The 16,482-nt window shown below is 44.6% G+C and overlaps 1 protein-coding gene across 1 annotated transcript in view; it reads left to right on the top strand.

Moving 5' to 3' along the window:
- Positions 1-16,482, top strand: part of ADGRD2 (adhesion G protein-coupled receptor D2) — a 57,553-nt gene that overhangs the window by 33,751 nt on the left and 7,320 nt on the right. Inside the window, exons 14-23 of the mRNA XM_043986440.1 lie at positions 501-627; positions 1,667-1,770; positions 2,361-2,463; positions 4,650-4,803; positions 6,375-6,508; positions 7,064-7,179; positions 10,104-10,224; positions 13,221-13,262; positions 14,708-14,761; positions 15,061-15,199. Of these exons, the coding sequence (XP_043842375.1) occupies positions 501-627; positions 1,667-1,770; positions 2,361-2,463; positions 4,650-4,803; positions 6,375-6,508; positions 7,064-7,179; positions 10,104-10,224; positions 13,221-13,262; positions 14,708-14,761; positions 15,061-15,199 (1,094 nt within the window). The remainder of the gene's footprint in view (positions 1-500; positions 628-1,666; positions 1,771-2,360; positions 2,464-4,649; positions 4,804-6,374; positions 6,509-7,063; positions 7,180-10,103; positions 10,225-13,220; positions 13,263-14,707; positions 14,762-15,060; positions 15,200-16,482) is intronic.

Here is a 16,482-nt window from a genome sequence, read left to right as displayed (position 1 = left end):
TGGGCTAAGCACTTAACAAGTATTACCGAATTTGATCCTCACAACAAGGAGGAGCTGTGCTCCCAGGTGCTATTATTTTACAAATGAGGAACCTGACTCACACAGAGGTTAAATGACTTGCCCAGGATCATACAGCTAATAAGTGTCTGAAGGAGGATTTGAACTGTGGTCCTTCAGACTTCAAACCCAGCACTGTACACATTGTGCCCACTCCCCCTCCTCAGGAGAGAAGTAACTTACACACATCTGAGTTTATCCTTATAACATCCCTGGAGGCAGAGTCGAATAGGTATTCTCAAGTCCTCCCCCATTTTATAGATTAAAAATCTGAAAGGAAAAATGAGCGTGTCTAAGGTCAGACATCAAATTGGTGGCAGGATTAGAGTCCGCCCTGGAAGCAGAGGCCTTGCCCCAACTTCCCTGGAGAGGGGGCAGAGGCGGGTGCAGGGCAGTGTGAGCTCATGCTCATGAAAGGCTTCTTTGTTTTCTTCCTATACCAGTCCTGAGGCTGACGGCTCCTGGTCCAACGAAGGATGTTCAGTGATTGCTCAGCACCAAGAATCTACCTCCTGTTTCTGCAACCACAGCACCAACTTTGCCATCCTCTTACAGGTGTATGATGTCCAGGTGGGTCAGGAAAAGGGAGAGGACTGTAAGGAATAGTGCCTCGTGATGGAGTTAAGGGGTTAAATCAGTCCTAGAAATAGTGAGATGGCACAGTGGGTAGAGTATTGAACTTGGAGCAGAGAAGACCTGAGTTCAAATTCTGCCTCAGACAGCTAGTAGCTGTGTGACCCTGAACAAGTCACTTCCACAAACTGAGCCTCAGTTTCCTCATTTGTAAAGTGGGGAGAATATTAGTAGCTAGCTCCCAGAGTTGTGAGGATCAAATGAAATAATATGCAAAGCACTTTGCTAACCCTAAAGCGCTATAGAAATGCCAGCTGCTATTATTATTATAATCATTAATAATAATCTGACTACTCATGTATAATTTATATTAAATTGCTTGAGTTCTTGGGATGGAGAGTGGGAAGGGAAGGAGGAAGAGAAGTTAGAACACAGATTTTTTTTTAATTGATGTCAAAATTTGCTTTTACATATAATTTGGAAAATAAAATTCTAAAAAAACTGGCTGGAAAAAAAGAAAAAAATAATCCATTGCAGGTCATCAGAGTCCTGACTAGGCCAAGGTTTGGGGAGGGGGGTGGGAAAGAGCATGAAGGAGGCAAATGTTAAAATTGGAAGATACATGAGAATGTGGGTTGATAGAGCTGGGAAGGACCTCAAAACACACAATGTCGGGGCAGCTAGGTGGAGCAGTGGATAGAGCACCGGCCCTGGAGTCAGGAGTACCTGAGTTCAAATCTAGCCTCAGACACTTAACACTTACTAGCTGTGTGACCTTGGGCAAGCCACTTAACCCCATTTGCCTCACACAAACAAAAAACCACACACACAATGTCAGAGTCAGAGCTATAAATAAGGGAATTTAAACATCATTTCATCCAACCTCCTTACTTTAAAGTTGATCAAACTGAGATCCAGACAAGGAAAGTGACTTGTCCCAACTAGTCATCCTGACACGGGCAGAAAGGTAGGGTGGAAGAAGGCTCCATGACTACCAATCTCCATGTGGCTTTGCCCTGTATATTTTTCCAAACAGAGGAGCTCTGAAGAAGAGTCTGTGTTGAAGACGCTCTCTTTCATCGGCTGTGGTGTGTCCTTCTGTGCCCTTATCACCACCTTCATCCTTTTCCTCGCTGTTGGGTAAGGAGTCCTTGGATACCCAATGAACCCTGTGTATGCTCTGCCCCAGACTCCATCCACCACACCTCAGAAGGACCCCCAGGGCTCATGTGATCCCACTCTCAAACATCATTAGGAAAGGAAATGCTCAGATGCTCCCTCCAAAGTTGGCCTTTCTCCAACCTCTACTCCAACTAGACATGGGGAGAGGACATGGGAACTTTGCATAGGATAGTGTTTGGGGAGAAAAGTTGGTATTTCAGCTTATTCTCCTTCCTTCTGCACCCTTCTCCCTCTTCTCCATTTCCCCCTCTCCCTCCTCCCCATCTCCTCCCTCCTCATCCCACTTTCCTTCTCATCTTTTCTGTCTTTACCATCTCCTCTTCATTACTCTACTCTTCCTTTAATTCATCCTCATCTCTCCTCCCTCTTCCACTCACCCTTCTTTCTCATCTTTTCTTCTTGCTCATCTCCTTGTCCTCCTCGCCTCCTTTTCTGCATCATCTCTTCCCTTTTTTTGCCTCTTCTCCTCCTCTCTTCCCTTCTTACATTCTTCCCTCCTCCTCCTTTCCTTCTCTCCCTCCTCTTTTCCTCCATCTGTCTCTTCCCAGGCTCCCACAGTCTGAAAGGACCACCGTTCACAAGAACCTTATCCTTGCTCTAGCAGCTGCTGAAGCCCTTCTCATGTTCAGTGAATGGGCAAAAGCCAAGAAGGTGGGAAGTCCTGGACCTGGAAATGTGTGTATGGGTCGGAACATGGAACATGGGTCCTGACTAGACAGAGAAGGCACTGGGTCTACAGTATCACAACCTCTCTTTCTTGCTCCTCCATCCTCATTACCTCCCTGAGAGAGAAGAAGGAACAGAATGAGTATTTCCATCCTATAGAAAGAAATCCAGAATTTTGTATTTAAACTTGTTCCCCTTGAAACCAAGACCTATGTTTTTTCTCTTATGAGGCTAATCAGAGTGTAAACATTAGTTCAGAGAAAAGATATTTAATCAGACAGCATAACAAAATAAATAACAAAGATTTCCCCATACATGCAAGGGTACACACCCATGAGTTACCACACCTTCACTGGGAGAGGTTACACAAACAATAGAGTACATCCAAAGAAATTGCACGGAGCACATTTCCCAGGCAACTGAAGCCGCTAGATGGTGCAGTGGATAGAGTGCTAGGTCTCAAGTTAGGAAGACCTGAGTTCAAATCTGTCTTCAGATACTTACTATGTGACCAAGCCAAGTCACTTAAAAAAAAAAAATCTCTGTTTGCCTCAGTTTCCTCAACTGTAAATTGGGTAATAGTAGCACCTACCTTCCTTGGGAAGATCAAATGAGATATTTTTTTAATCTTTTTTTTTTGCAAGGCAATGAGGGCTAAATGACTTGCCCAGGGTCACACAGCTAGTAAGTGTCAAGTGTCTGAGACCGGATTTGAACTCAGGTCCTCCTGAATCCAGGGCCAGTGCTTTATTCACTGCACCACCTAGCTGCCGCCAGAGATATTTTTTTTAAAACTACTGCGCCTGGCACATAGTAAGTGCTATATGTATGTGAGCTATTATTAACTTATACCTCTGATGCGACAGGCTCTGTTAGGGTCCTCTCTGGTGATGTCATCACACACTGCTCTCAACTTCTCTGCTCTCTGCTGCCACCCACTGGTCTTTAGTTGTTATGTATTACTTCACTTGACTTGTCACTGATGATATAGAGCTAAAGAGACTACCTTTAACTCCTTTGTGATTCAAGTCCCAGCCAGCTAGATAGAGAAGCTCTAGGATATTTTGAGTCTGTCTTTTGAGCTATTTCTTCCAAAGCTACCCATTCACACTCACTTAGCCTAAACTCAGATTATCTAAGTTATAGTTCCCAAAAGATATCTGCAAAGAAGTAAAATCAGGGATTCTTTTCAATACTAATTGCTCCTGGTTGCCTCATAAATCAAGTAGGAATCAAGACTAAAAAGACTTGGGTAAAGCTTGGTGAGCTCCATCCTACTTCTTCCTTACACACTTTACTCATTCCCCAAAACCCAAACCATGATATTCCCTATGTACTTTTCAAAATGATTTCCCATGCAATATCTCATCCAAACCTCAAAACCACCCTGTAAGGGAAAGAAGGCAAAATATATCCCCATTTTACGGGTAATGAAACTGAATGAAACTAAGAGATGAAAAGTAACTTACCCAGGGTCACCCAGAATTAGTGGCAGTCCAGACTAAGTCCCAAGTCTCCTGACTTTCATTGTATCACTCATTTCAGTGAATCAATCAATCAATTAATAAACATTGCTTGATTAAGCCTCCTATGTGAACCTCCCTTCCGATGCTGATGCTGATTTTAACAGCAATTCTGAGAGCCACCTACTACCTTAAGGTTTGCAAGATGCTTCACATATGTGGTCTCATTTGGTCCTTAGAACTACCCTTTAAGGGAGATTATACAGAGTATTGTCATCTCCATCTTATTGATGAAATTGAATCTCGGTGACATGAAGTGGCTTTCCCAATGTCACCCTGCTAATAAAGGACAGGCTTGAACTCAAGTTTTGTACATACCCAGTGTTCTTTCTATATGCTACTGATCATTCTTTCAATCATGGAATGATCACACTCAACTTTCATTTCTTTAGCATTTTACAAAGTGTTTTCCTCTCACAACAGCGTCATGAAGTAGGGGGTGTTCTGCTGTCCCCATTTTATGGATCAGGAAACTGAGACCGAGATGGGGAATGGCATTGCTCGAGATTATTCAGTTGATAAGGATCAGCTCAGAGTCTGACACAGATCTTGTGACTTGAGTCCCATGAGTGGGGTGGGAAGGGCCTAAGGTAGCCCAGACTATGGGCAATAATACCCTGGACTTTACACTTTTCCCTCCTATCCCAGGTGGCGTGCATGGTACTGACAGCTTTGTTACACCTCTTCTTCATGGCCACCTTCACCTGGATGCTGGTTGAGGGCCTCTTGCTATGGAGTAAGGTCGTAGCTGTCAATAGGAGTGAGGACCGAAAGATGAAATTTTACTACATGATAGGCTGGGGTAAGGATTGAGCTCCAGGAGGCCCCTAAAGGAGGGGAAGCAGGAGAGAGATGAGGAAATGACTAGACTACATTACCTCTTCAAGCAATGATGTCATAAGGGTGCAGCCTATGGGGAAGGGAGGCCTATATTTGGACCAAAATGTTATGGAAGAAGAGCTGGATTTGCATTCAGAATATCTGGATTCAAATCCCAGGCCTACTACTTACTGCCTATGTGGTCTTGGTTGAAATGACTTAACCTCCTTAGGATTGTTTTCTCTTTGGTCAAATAAGGTAGTTGAACTAGAGGGTCTCTGAGGTCTCTTTGAATTCTAAGTCCTATGATCTTCCTCCGACTAGGACCACAGGGCTCTAGCCACTACCCCAAAATGCCTCTGATCTTGAACAAGATTGGAACCATGACTACATATGCCCAAATCCTGATGACCTTCCCCAGTCCAGATCCAAATGTTCTGTTCCCCACACTCCGGCTCTCTCACAATTCCCCTTGTTCCACCTGGGAAAAGAGAGAGGAGATACCCCAGGGTCTAGGAGGTTGGCCTGCAAAACTGAGGCTATTTGGTCTCAGGTTATTGGAGAGAGGGGCTAGAAATGATAGTTGCTATCTTGTTGGTTGAATTCTTCCTTCTGATGGAATTGAGGGGATTGGAGTAGCAAGTGGTTAATTGTGGGAAATGAGTGAAGCACAGTGACTCCAACTTGTGACTCGGTTCTGGAGCTAGCTCAGTTCTCTTTCTATTCAATTATGGGTCTAGTCCAATTTCTGTCCTGTATGAAAACTTTATTCAATAATGGGAATGAGGAGAAAACCCTATTTTATTGTTTGAACCTAGCACTGCCTGGCTGGGAAACTGGGCTAGTTCTCCCTGCTGCTTAGAGACCCTTAAGTAAGGGCCTAGGTTATGCTGACCAGAAACTCAGTCAGATCCAAAGACTGATGCAAGGAGTGTTCTCACAATCGTACATCTCAAGCAACATATATGCCTTATCTGAAAACTGGTTCTATACTGATCAATCAAGGGGGCGGCTAGGTGGCACAGTGGATAAAGCACCAGCCCTGGATTCAGGAGTACCTGAGTTCAAATCTAGCCTCAGACACTTGATACTTACTAGCTGTGTGACCCTGGGCAAGTCACTTAACCCCCATTGCCCCGGAAAAAAAAAGATCGTATACTGATCAATCAGTTATTGTTTCCACATTCCTTTGATTGTTTACAGATACTTGGAGGGTATGGGTCAACTCCTTTTCTGAATTTAGGGAATTGCACCTATTTGCTTTCTCCCTCCCAACTTGGAAAGTCCTTAATCTTTCATCCAATTATAAATCAGATGACCTAATGTTGTATTGTTTCCTTTTAATTAAGTGGCTTTATTTGATTAATTGTTTTTAATGTATAAAAGTCTATCTTCCCCTATATTCAGGGTCCAGTCCCAAACTGAGGAAGGTGACTGGTCCTGATTTGTTGGGCAATTGGCATGCATTGCTTAATAAATCAATATGCTCGGAAGGTCAAACCTTTGTTTCCTCAGTCATTTCATCTTTCATCTGCCATAATTCCCCTCTTCCAGGTCTCCCAGTGGTCATTGTAGGTATCACTCTAGCTTCTTCCTTCGATGGCTACATGGCTGATCACCACTGCTGGCTTAGCTTGCGGAAGGGTGTCATCTGGGCCTTTGCGGGACCTGTCCTCTTTGTATTGACTGTGAGTAAAGAGCAAGGACAAGGGGAAGCCTGTGGGGATGGCTGTGAAAATTGGGGTTAGACAAAAAGATAATATTCAGTGAGGCTTGAATGAGAAGGTTTCAGGGAGTCCAAAAGAACGGTGGATCCTATGAGGATCTGAGGGACCAGGAATGAAGCTTAGAAAAGAAGAATTAGAAGAGAATAGGTCCTGGGGCATAGGATTTTAGGAGGACTAGGTTAGGGCCCGGAAAGTTATAGGTCTTGAGGAGGTTGATGAGTTGTTATGGGGGATAAGGATAGAGAAAAAACTCCAGGGAAAAGGAGATAAGCTCCAAATGGACAGAAGCAAGGCTCTTTTTTTGGGGGGGGGGGTAGATGGGGTGAGGCCTGAGGGTCTAGGACATTGGATTTTGGAGGGCCTGATTAATAGTAGTTCTTGATGGGAAGGGGTGGGAGTAGGAGCAGGAATCAATGCACCGAGGGAGAAAGCTAGGCGAAGGACCCAGGACAGATGGTGGGAATAAATGCAGAGCAAATGGGAGTAGAACACGCCTATTCTGCACCTGGCCCACAGGTGAATGCTTTCATCTTGTTCCGAGTGGTGATAGTCACTGTGTCCAGTGCCCGGCGACGTTCCAGGATGCTGAGCCCCCAGCATAGCCTGGAGAGGCAGATTGGAGTCCAGATATGGTGAGGGGCTGCTGGGACCATCTGTGAGGACTGGGCACCAAAAGCACATTTTCACTGACAACCTGAGTTTGATGGGGGAATACTCAGGTCAGTTGGCACATTCAACCTAGACTCGATGGGCCAGCATGATGACATGTAGGTAGGTAGAAGGCTGGGCTTGGAGTCAGGAAGACCCAGCTTCAAATGCCACCTACAGCCATAGCTGTGTGAACATGGGCAAATGACAATGTCTCTGAGCTCATTTTCTGAACTGAAAAAAATAGATAATAAAATCGCATTCCTCAGAGTGGTGTTGTGAAGCTCAGATGGGTTAATGTATGCAACGTGCTTTGCAAATATTAAAATACTATAGAGGGGCAGCTAGGTGGCACAGTGGATAGAGCACTGGCCCTGGATTCAGGAGGACCTGAGTTCAAATCCAGCCTCAGACACTTGACACTTACTAGCTGTGTGACCCTGGGCAAGTCACTTAATCCTTATTGCCCTGCCAAAACCAAACCAAAACAAAAAATCCTATAGAAATGTCAGTTATTATTATTAATGGAAAGTACATTGAATTGGAATCAGAAGACTTGTATTTGAGTCCTAGCTCTTCCATTCAATCCCTGGGTGATGTTGAATAAGCTACTTTCTCTCTCGGGGTAAAGGGGGAAGGAGGATAATAACAAAATAAGGGAACTGAACCAGCTGGCCTCTGAGGTCTCTTCCAGTTCCATGTCTGTGACCCTAGGAATACTTAAGTGTATCTGTGGGCAGGAACATGTGCTGGATCTGTCCCATGTCTCCCAGTTCAGGAAGGAGACAAGGAGAGACATTCCCTACCTTTGCCCTGAGGACTTACAGTCTGGAATAGGAGGCTCAAGCTGAGAGCTTTTCAGAAATTGAGATCCTGAAGTGGTAAGCTAGAGGAAAAACAATTCCCAGCTAGGTGGCACAGTGCCAGGCTTGGAGTCAGGGAGACTTGAGTTCAAATCTGAGATCAGGTACTTGCTAGCTGTGTGATCCTAAGCAAATCACTTAACCTGTGTTTGCCTCAGTTTCCTTATCTCTAAAATGAGGGTAATGGGGGCAGCTAGGTGTTGCAATGGATAAAGCACTGGCCCTGAATTCAGGAGTACCTGAGTTCAAATCTGGCCTCAGACACTTGACACTTAATAGCTGTGTGTGACCCTGGGCAAGTCACTTAACCCCCATTGCCCCACCCAAAAAAAAACACACGCACATACACACACCAAAAAAATTTTAAAAATAAAAATAAAATGAGGATAATAATGGCAACTACCTCTCAAATTTGTTATGAGGATCAAAAAAGATAATTGTAAAGCCCCTAATGCAGTGTCTCATCCATATAAATGTTATAAATTATATAATTACGTATAATTATATAAAATTTATGTAAATATATTATTATATATCAATTATTATAAATTCTGTAAAGCACTATATAAATGTTAGCTGTTATTATTTCTCATATAATCCTTTGGCAATTACTTAACCTTTCTGAATCTCAGTTTCCCCATTGAAAATAGGTGTGCTATTCCTTGCACTAGTTCTCTCTGGAGAGTTTGGGTTTTTTTTTAAATAAGCCTTAAAGTAATATAGAAAGAAAGAGGAAAGGTGGCCCCCAGTGGTTAGAGGTGGTGAGACAAAGCCAGAACAGGGCAGCCAGTCGGCCTTCTTTGAGCTGCTGGAGAAGTGGGGAGCCATCTCCTGGCCCAAATCTCCTTCCAAAATGTGTCTGTTCCTGAGGAGTTCTTGGGAAGAGAAAGTTTTTCCTTGTAAAAAGGAGAGGGTTTTTTGGGATGTGCTTTGTGGAGAGAGTGTGCTCTGAGCAAAGGGAGGGTACGGATTAACATCCAGGCAGATGGAGGCCTCTTCAAGAATTTGGGCGAAGAGTCACGGAACATAGAACGTCAGGACCAACAGGAACCTTTGATCAGGGAACACTAGAGGTGGACATGACCTTAGGACAGGAACTCTAGGTTCTACCTGGAGAAGACCTTAGAGAACATCTCATCCAAGGGTTCTTGACTTTCTTGGTGTCATGGCTTCCTTTGGCCATCAAGCCAAAAACCTCTGGATGGACCCCTTCTCAGAAGGATGCTTCACCAACCTTCCTGGGCACCCTGGTCCCCTTCTTCTTACTTATCATTTCTCAAGCCAATGAAGTCCATTCTCAGAATGATGTTGTTATTACCCCTTTTCAGAATAATGTTTTAAATATATAAACTAAAATATACAGATTACAAAGAAAATCAATTATGCTGAAATAATTATCAAAAAGAAATTTAAGGGGCAGCTAGGTGCTGCAGTGGAGAGAGCACCAGCCCTGGATTCAGGAAGACCTGAGTTCAAATCCGGCCTCAGACACTTTGACAACTTACTAGCTGTGTGACCCTGGGCAAGTCACTTAACCCCAATTGCCTCACAAAAAAAAAAAATGAAATTTAAGTTCATGTACTCCAAGTTCGGAGCCTCTGATTCTAATTCGATCTCTCTCTACTCCCTGCCTCCTATTTATTTATTCATTTATTCATTTATTTATTTTGTGGGGCAATGAGGGATAAGTGACTTGCCCAGGTCACACAGCTAGTGTCAAGTGTCTGAGGCCGGATTTGAACTCAGGTACTCCTGAATCCAGGGCCAGTGCTTTATCCACTGTGCCACCTAGCTGCCCCCCCCTATCTATTTTACATATGAAAAAACTGAGGCAGAGAAAGAGGAACTCAGTTGCCTGTGATCACACAGCTATTCTTATAGGATGATGGGAAGATAAGTCGGGAGGATTCCAGTTACCCTTCCTAGCCCTCAGTCTTTTTTTGTAGCATGAAGAAATCTGGGGCTTAGCTGTCTCTTTGGTGTCCTCCACCCTCCTCTCCCTTGGCTTCTGTGCTGATGGGGCTCTCTCTCCCTTTTTCTCCCAGGGCAACAGTGAAACCTGTGTTGGTGCTGCTGCCAGTTCTGGGCCTGACTTGGCTGGGCAGCATGCTGGCCCACCTCAGCATGGCATGGGCATATGTGTCCATCATCCTCAACTCTTTCCAGGTACCCCTCCTCAGGGGACAACAGAGGAAAAGCAAGCCACAGGGCCTGGGTCCAGTTTATCGGACTGCCTCAGCACCAAGACTCCCTACTTCCTCCTTACCATTCCTCTGCCCAAAGTAGCCCATTTCAGAAGGTGACCCAGAAATGCAGGCAGAGAATTCAGACTCCACGATTGGTGTTGGCCCCATTTTTGGTGCTGGGGTAACAAGATCACTTTATCTGGAATCATAGCACTCTTGGGATTTGTTATTGAAAAGACATTCCCCGCCCAATGCTCTCATTTTATATATGGGGAAACTGAGGCCCAGAGGGATGAAATTCTTTGAACAAAGTCACACAACTAGGAAATAAAAAGGCTGGGATTCAAACCCAGATTCAAATCTTTATTGAATTAAATCAAAACCTCTGACTCCAAATCCAAGGCTCTTCCTACCTTCCACTGCCCTTTTGCCTCTTTAGAAAATTCAAAAATAGGTTCAATCTGGGGACCTGGATTTAAACCCTCACTCCTGACAATTACACAAATGTGGCCTTGAACAAGTCTTGTAACTTCTCTGAGCCTCAGGTTCTCCATCTATAAAAAGGAGTTGGGGGCAACTAGGTGGCGCAGTGGATAAAGCACTGGCCCTGGATTCAGGAGGACCTGAGTTCAAATCCAGCCTCAGACATTTGACACTTACTAGCTGTGTGACCCTGGGTAAGTCATTTAACCCTTTGCCCTGCAAAAAAAAAATAGTCAGAGATGACTTCTATGGTCCCTTCCAGCTCTAAATCTACAATATGTACTGATGTCACATACATTATAACTACACGCGGTGTAGCTTTAAGCAAGTCCTGCCCCTCTTTTAGCCTCATCTGTAAAATGGGAATCATAATGCCATTCTCCCTACCTCACAGAGAAACTATGTAGAAAACTCTAGGTGGGTTATTATTGTGTGGTCTTGTCCTACAAGGTAGAGCAGAGGGGTCTGTGTGTGTGTGTGTGTGTGTGTGTGTGTGTGTGTGTGTGTGTGTGTAGATAATCTCAGAAGAAGTCCTGTGTCTAGCCCAGTCTAAGGCAGGGAGAGGGAGGAATATGGAGATGGAGAGAGATAGATCTCTGCTTCCAGGTCCTGTAGATGGATGAGTGACATCCATCTGGTCCCAGTCTTGATGAAGTGTACAGCCATATTCTCCAGGAGAGCTCTTCCCCCACACACCCCCATGTTCCATCAACATCATTTCCATCTGGACTAACTCCGTAGAGTATACATGGGACAGCCCTTAGAGAACTACATTCAAAATTTACCACCCCCAAACCCAGTCCAGCTCTCTTAAACTGACCCTTGTCTCCCATTGGGGAAGAAGAAAATACCTGATACTCATTCACACTGAACTCATGAACTTTGCATGTCTGTCTGTCTCTGTCTGTCTGTCTGTCTGTCTGTGTGTCTCTGTGTGTCTCTCTGTGTGTCTCTCTGTCTCTGTCTGTCTGTGAGTGTGTGTGTCTCTCTGTGTCTCTCTTTCTCTCTGTCTATCTCTGGCTTTGTTTCTCTCACTTTGCTTCTCTCCCTTTCTCTGCCCATCTCTGTTTCTTTTTCCCTGTTTCTCCATGTGCCTCCTTATCCCTGGTATCTCCTCAGTCTCCTGAGTACTCAGGCTCTCCCTCAACCTCTGGCCCATGCTAGAGCTGCTTATTCCTATACTTGGGCTTTAGCTCCCTCACCAAACCCCTTAGCTAACTCTCTCTTCCTTGGATAGTGGGCAGGGTCTGAGGTACCTCATTTCCATAGATACTGGCTCTCCCCAGCCCCGCCCCACTTCTCCAGGCCTACCTTCTGCCTCCTCCTCCTTTGCCTCTGACCTATTCCCTTCCCTATAGATTTATGCCTCTCCCTGATTCTGTCTCAGTTCATGCATATGTCTATGTGTCTTTCTTTTCTTCCCTGCTTCTCTTTCTGTTGTTTTGTGTGTGTGTCTCCCCATGTAGGTATTTCTCTCTGTGCCTCGATTTTTTCCTGTGTCTCTATCTTAGTCTTCAGTCACTCTCTCTTCCCTGCCCTAGTCTCTCCTCTGAAGTTCTCTCTCTGCCTGTTCCCTTCCCATCTCTACCACAGGCTAGTCCAGTCTCTCCATCTCTCTGTCTTTGCTTCTATCTCTGTGGATTTCATTTTCACTCTATTCCTGTCTCTCATAGACTCATAAGGCACTCATAAGGCTGGAAGGGAACGTAGAACATCAAATTCAGAATGTTAAAGCATAAAATGGTGGTGGAATATAGAAAGTGAGGGCTAGAAAGGCCTCTGGAACACAGACTGTTAGAGCAGAACGAGACTGTTGGGGAAGGGAAATGGAAGGGAATAAGCATTTATTAAGCACCTACTATGTGCCAGGCACTGTGCTAAGTACCTTACAAATATTATCTCATTTGATCCTCACAACAACGCTGTGAGGTAGGTGCTGTTCTTATTCCCATTTTACAATTGAGGAAACTGAGGCAAATGGAGGTTAAGTAACTTGGCCCGGGGTCACACAGCTAATAAGAGTTTGAGGCTGGATTTTCACTCAGGACTTAACTGAGTTCCTTTAGAACAGAGAATACTAGAGTTGGGAGAATATTAGAATACAGAACATCAGATCAGGGAAGACCCTAGAGAATTCTTTAATCCAAATGGGCACATCACAGGGAGTCTCTGAACCAGTTCCATCACTCACTGTGTCTCAGGGCTGGAGGAAAAAGGATATTATTCCTTGACTTGCCAGAATTTCTCACCATGTGACCACTAGAGGGCAAAATCTCCCAACGGAAATGCTAATCTTGGTTTTCCTTGGGGAAGAAGGAGCTGGTATTCAGCAAATCATCACTCCCCCTGTTCAGCATCCCCTTGGCCTGCCCCCCCCATCATAAAATGGCAGGCCTGGGCCCCTGCCCACTCCTCCCTCCAGGAGAAGGTCGATTATTCCAAGCCCCTGGGCTAGAGGTAATGATGCTCTTCCCCCTTCTGTTCTCTCCCTAGGGGCTGTACATATTCCTGGTGTATGCTGTCTACAACAGTGAGGTGAGTGGTGGGGAGGGGGCTGGTGAAGGGTACCTTAAGATTTCTTCAGTGACTCAGTATCCCCCGCCCTACAGGCCCATCTAGGCACACCAAACACTCACAAAGATGTAGTCTGAAGAAGGAAAGAATGAGGGAGCTAAGACTGTAGAAGGGAAGGAATATCTTAAACTCATAGAATCTTTGATCTATAATGACTCCAAGATCCGAGCTCTTGAGTCATAGAGGACCTTGAAGGCCACTAAGCCCAAGTGACTTGCCCGAGGTAACTTGCCCAGGTAGTGGGTATCACAGGTGAGATTTAAAACCCAGGTCCTCCAACTCCAGAGCCAATGGGCATCTAGTCCAGCCCTTAACTGAGCAGGAATCTCCTCTATGACATGCCTGACAAGTGGTAACCTCCACTAAAGAACTTTCAGTGATGGGAAGCTCATTACCTCCTACAGCAATTGTTGTCATTGTTGCACAGCTCTATTTGTTAGAAAGGTCATCCTTGCATCAAGATGAAATCTGCCTTTCACCCTTTGTTCTTCATTCTGCTGTCAGGAACCAAGCAGAACAAGTCTAATTCCTATCCCTCCTAAAAGTAGGTGGTGGGTATAGCGGCTGGAGTGCTGGGCCTAGAATCAGAAAGACCTGAGTTCAAATCTAATCTTGGACACTTACTAGCTGTGTGACCTTAGGCAAGTCATTTAACCTCTGTTTGCCTCAGTTTCCCCAATAGTCAAATGGATATAATAACAGCACCTATTTATAAATAGCACTCTGCATAGTGCCTGGCATATAGTTTGTTGTTATGCAGTTGTTTTAATCATGCCTGACTCTTCATGACCCCATTTGGGGTTTTCTTAGCAAAGATATTAGAGTGGTTTGCCATTTCCTTCTCCAACTCATTTTACAGATGAGGAACTGAAGCAAACAAGGTTAAATGACTTGCCCAGGATCACACAGCTAGTCTCTGAGGCCAGATTTTCATTCAGCTCCTCCTGACTTCAGGCCTATCCACTCTATCCACTGTACCACCCTTGGCATATAGTAGATGCTGTATAAATGCTTATTCTCTTCCCTCATTCACATGATGTCTAGAAACAGAAATCCTGATTTCCCCTCTAGCTGGCTCCTTTAAATGAATTCTGATTGACACTTAAGGTCTGGGGCCTAGAGTTTACTTCCAAAGCTGTCTCTTAAGTGAAGCTAAAATCAGGGCTTGCTGTCCCTGCTACAAAGCTGATGAGATTCTCCTGGGACTGGTGGCAAGAGCACTGGGCTGGGTTTGTGTCCTAATTCTCTCCTTTACTAATTGCGTGACCTTGGTCAAGTCACTTTCTGGGTCTCAGTTTCCTCCTCTATAAAATAAGTAGGTTGGAACCTCCAGTTTTGACTTTCTCTGATTCTTTGGTGAGATTGCCTTGGCTCTGGTCCCTGTTTCTCCTCACTCCCCACCCCAGGTTAGGCTCGCCATACGGAGGATGAAGGAGAAGAAGAAAGCTCTCTTGTTCACAGTAAGTATAGCATGTGAGACATTGGGGAAAGGCTGGAGGGTCTCCCACCTTTTTACAGCTTTGCTGATTTTTCTATACATCTCTAATCTTTGTTACATAAATGAGATGGATTTGCCAGCTCTTTACCTCAGCTGTGTCTCCCTTGTCCCATTGGCAATGTAACTCAGGGGCCCATGTGTACTTGGGTCTGCTTTCTACCCACGTCCCCCAACCTCTGGACTCCCACTTAACCTCAGCCTAGCTCTCTTGGAGTCATCCTTAGGGCGGGTCCAAGGCAGCAGGGGATTTGTGATTTACAGAACTGTTCCCGGCCAATAAGCTACTCATCCAGCCCAAGGAACACAGCCTCCTGGGAGATGAAGAAAGGAAATCCTCCTGGCCCCTCTGCTCCAGCCACGGCCACCTGGACCCCACCCCAAAGGAACATCATCCACCAAGGTACAAGGTAGCCCCCCTCAACCTCTGACTGCAATACTCTGGGCAAGTCACTGTGCCCTGCACTGTAGCATCCTTTCCACATCTCTCAAAGTAGGACTGTCAGCTTCAGTCTTTCAACAGTATTTTCACCTGTTCAAAAGTACCTTAGATAATTGTGCTTGGTCCTTGAAACATCCCTGTAAGCAGCCTACTGTTAGCACAGTGCTAGGTCACTGAAACAGTAGCAGAAGATCTGAGTTTAATAACAAGAATAACAGTAGCATTTATTTAGCATTTTAAAGTTTGCAAAGTGCCCAACAAATAGTAACTCATGTGATCCTCTTAACAATCCTGGGAGGGAGGGGCTAGGGCTATTATTATCCCCATTTTACAGATGAGGAAACTGAAATGAGAGAAAGGTCAAAGAATAAGTATCTAATATGGGATTTGAACTCAAACCTTCCTGGCTTGAAGTACAGCACTCTATCCACTGTACCACCTACCTGCCTGTTCAAACCCAATCTCTGACGTTTAATAGTGGCGTGACCCAGAGCAAGTCACTAAATCTTAACCAAGCCTTGATTTCCTCATCTGTAAAATGGCGATAATAATTTTTGTATAGCCTACCATACAAAGTTGCTGGGAGAAGAGTGCTTTGTAAGCTTTAACCTACTATAGAAATGGAAAGAATTTTAATTAGCTGAAAAGGATCTTTAACAACAATAACAGTGGTTGTTAGAGGTGGAACAGAGCTTAGAACACTAGAATAACTCCCATTTCTATAGCACTTTAAAGCTTCCAATGTGTTTTCCCTTCAGGATGACCTCTTGAGTACAGGCAGTGTTATTAACATTTTATAGATAAGGAAACTGATACCCTAGTAGGGAAGCTTAATTTAAATTATGACAATGATAACAATTAGCACACATATAACACTTTAAGGTTAGATCCTCACCACAACCCTGTGAGATGGGTGCTACTATTATTCCTGTTTTATAGATGAAGAAACCAAGTCTAAGAGAGGTTAAATGACTCATCCAGGGTCACCCAATTAGGAGGTTTCTGAGGCAGGATTTGCACTTGAATCTTCCTACCTCCAGATCTTCTTCCAAGTCCTGAGCTCTTTCTACTGTGCTGAGCTCTCCCTAAGGTAGACTTTTAGAGCTGGAGGAGTGTTAGAAAAGTTGGGGGTGGGAGACCAAAGAGGTGAGAAGCAGCCATTCGCCAGAGTGGGGTGTTCTGGGAGGAGACAATTTTTTTTGACCATCTGCTTAAACTTCAATGGCACCAATTAAGGAGGGTGA

Source organism: Dromiciops gliroides, chromosome 2, assembly GCF_019393635.1.
Source record: "Dromiciops gliroides isolate mDroGli1 chromosome 2, mDroGli1.pri, whole genome shotgun sequence".
Lineage (NCBI taxonomy): Eukaryota > Metazoa > Chordata > Mammalia > Microbiotheria > Microbiotheriidae > Dromiciops > Dromiciops gliroides.
The sequence above is the reverse complement of the archived record's forward strand: the minus strand, read 5'-3'. Positions and strand labels throughout refer to the sequence as shown.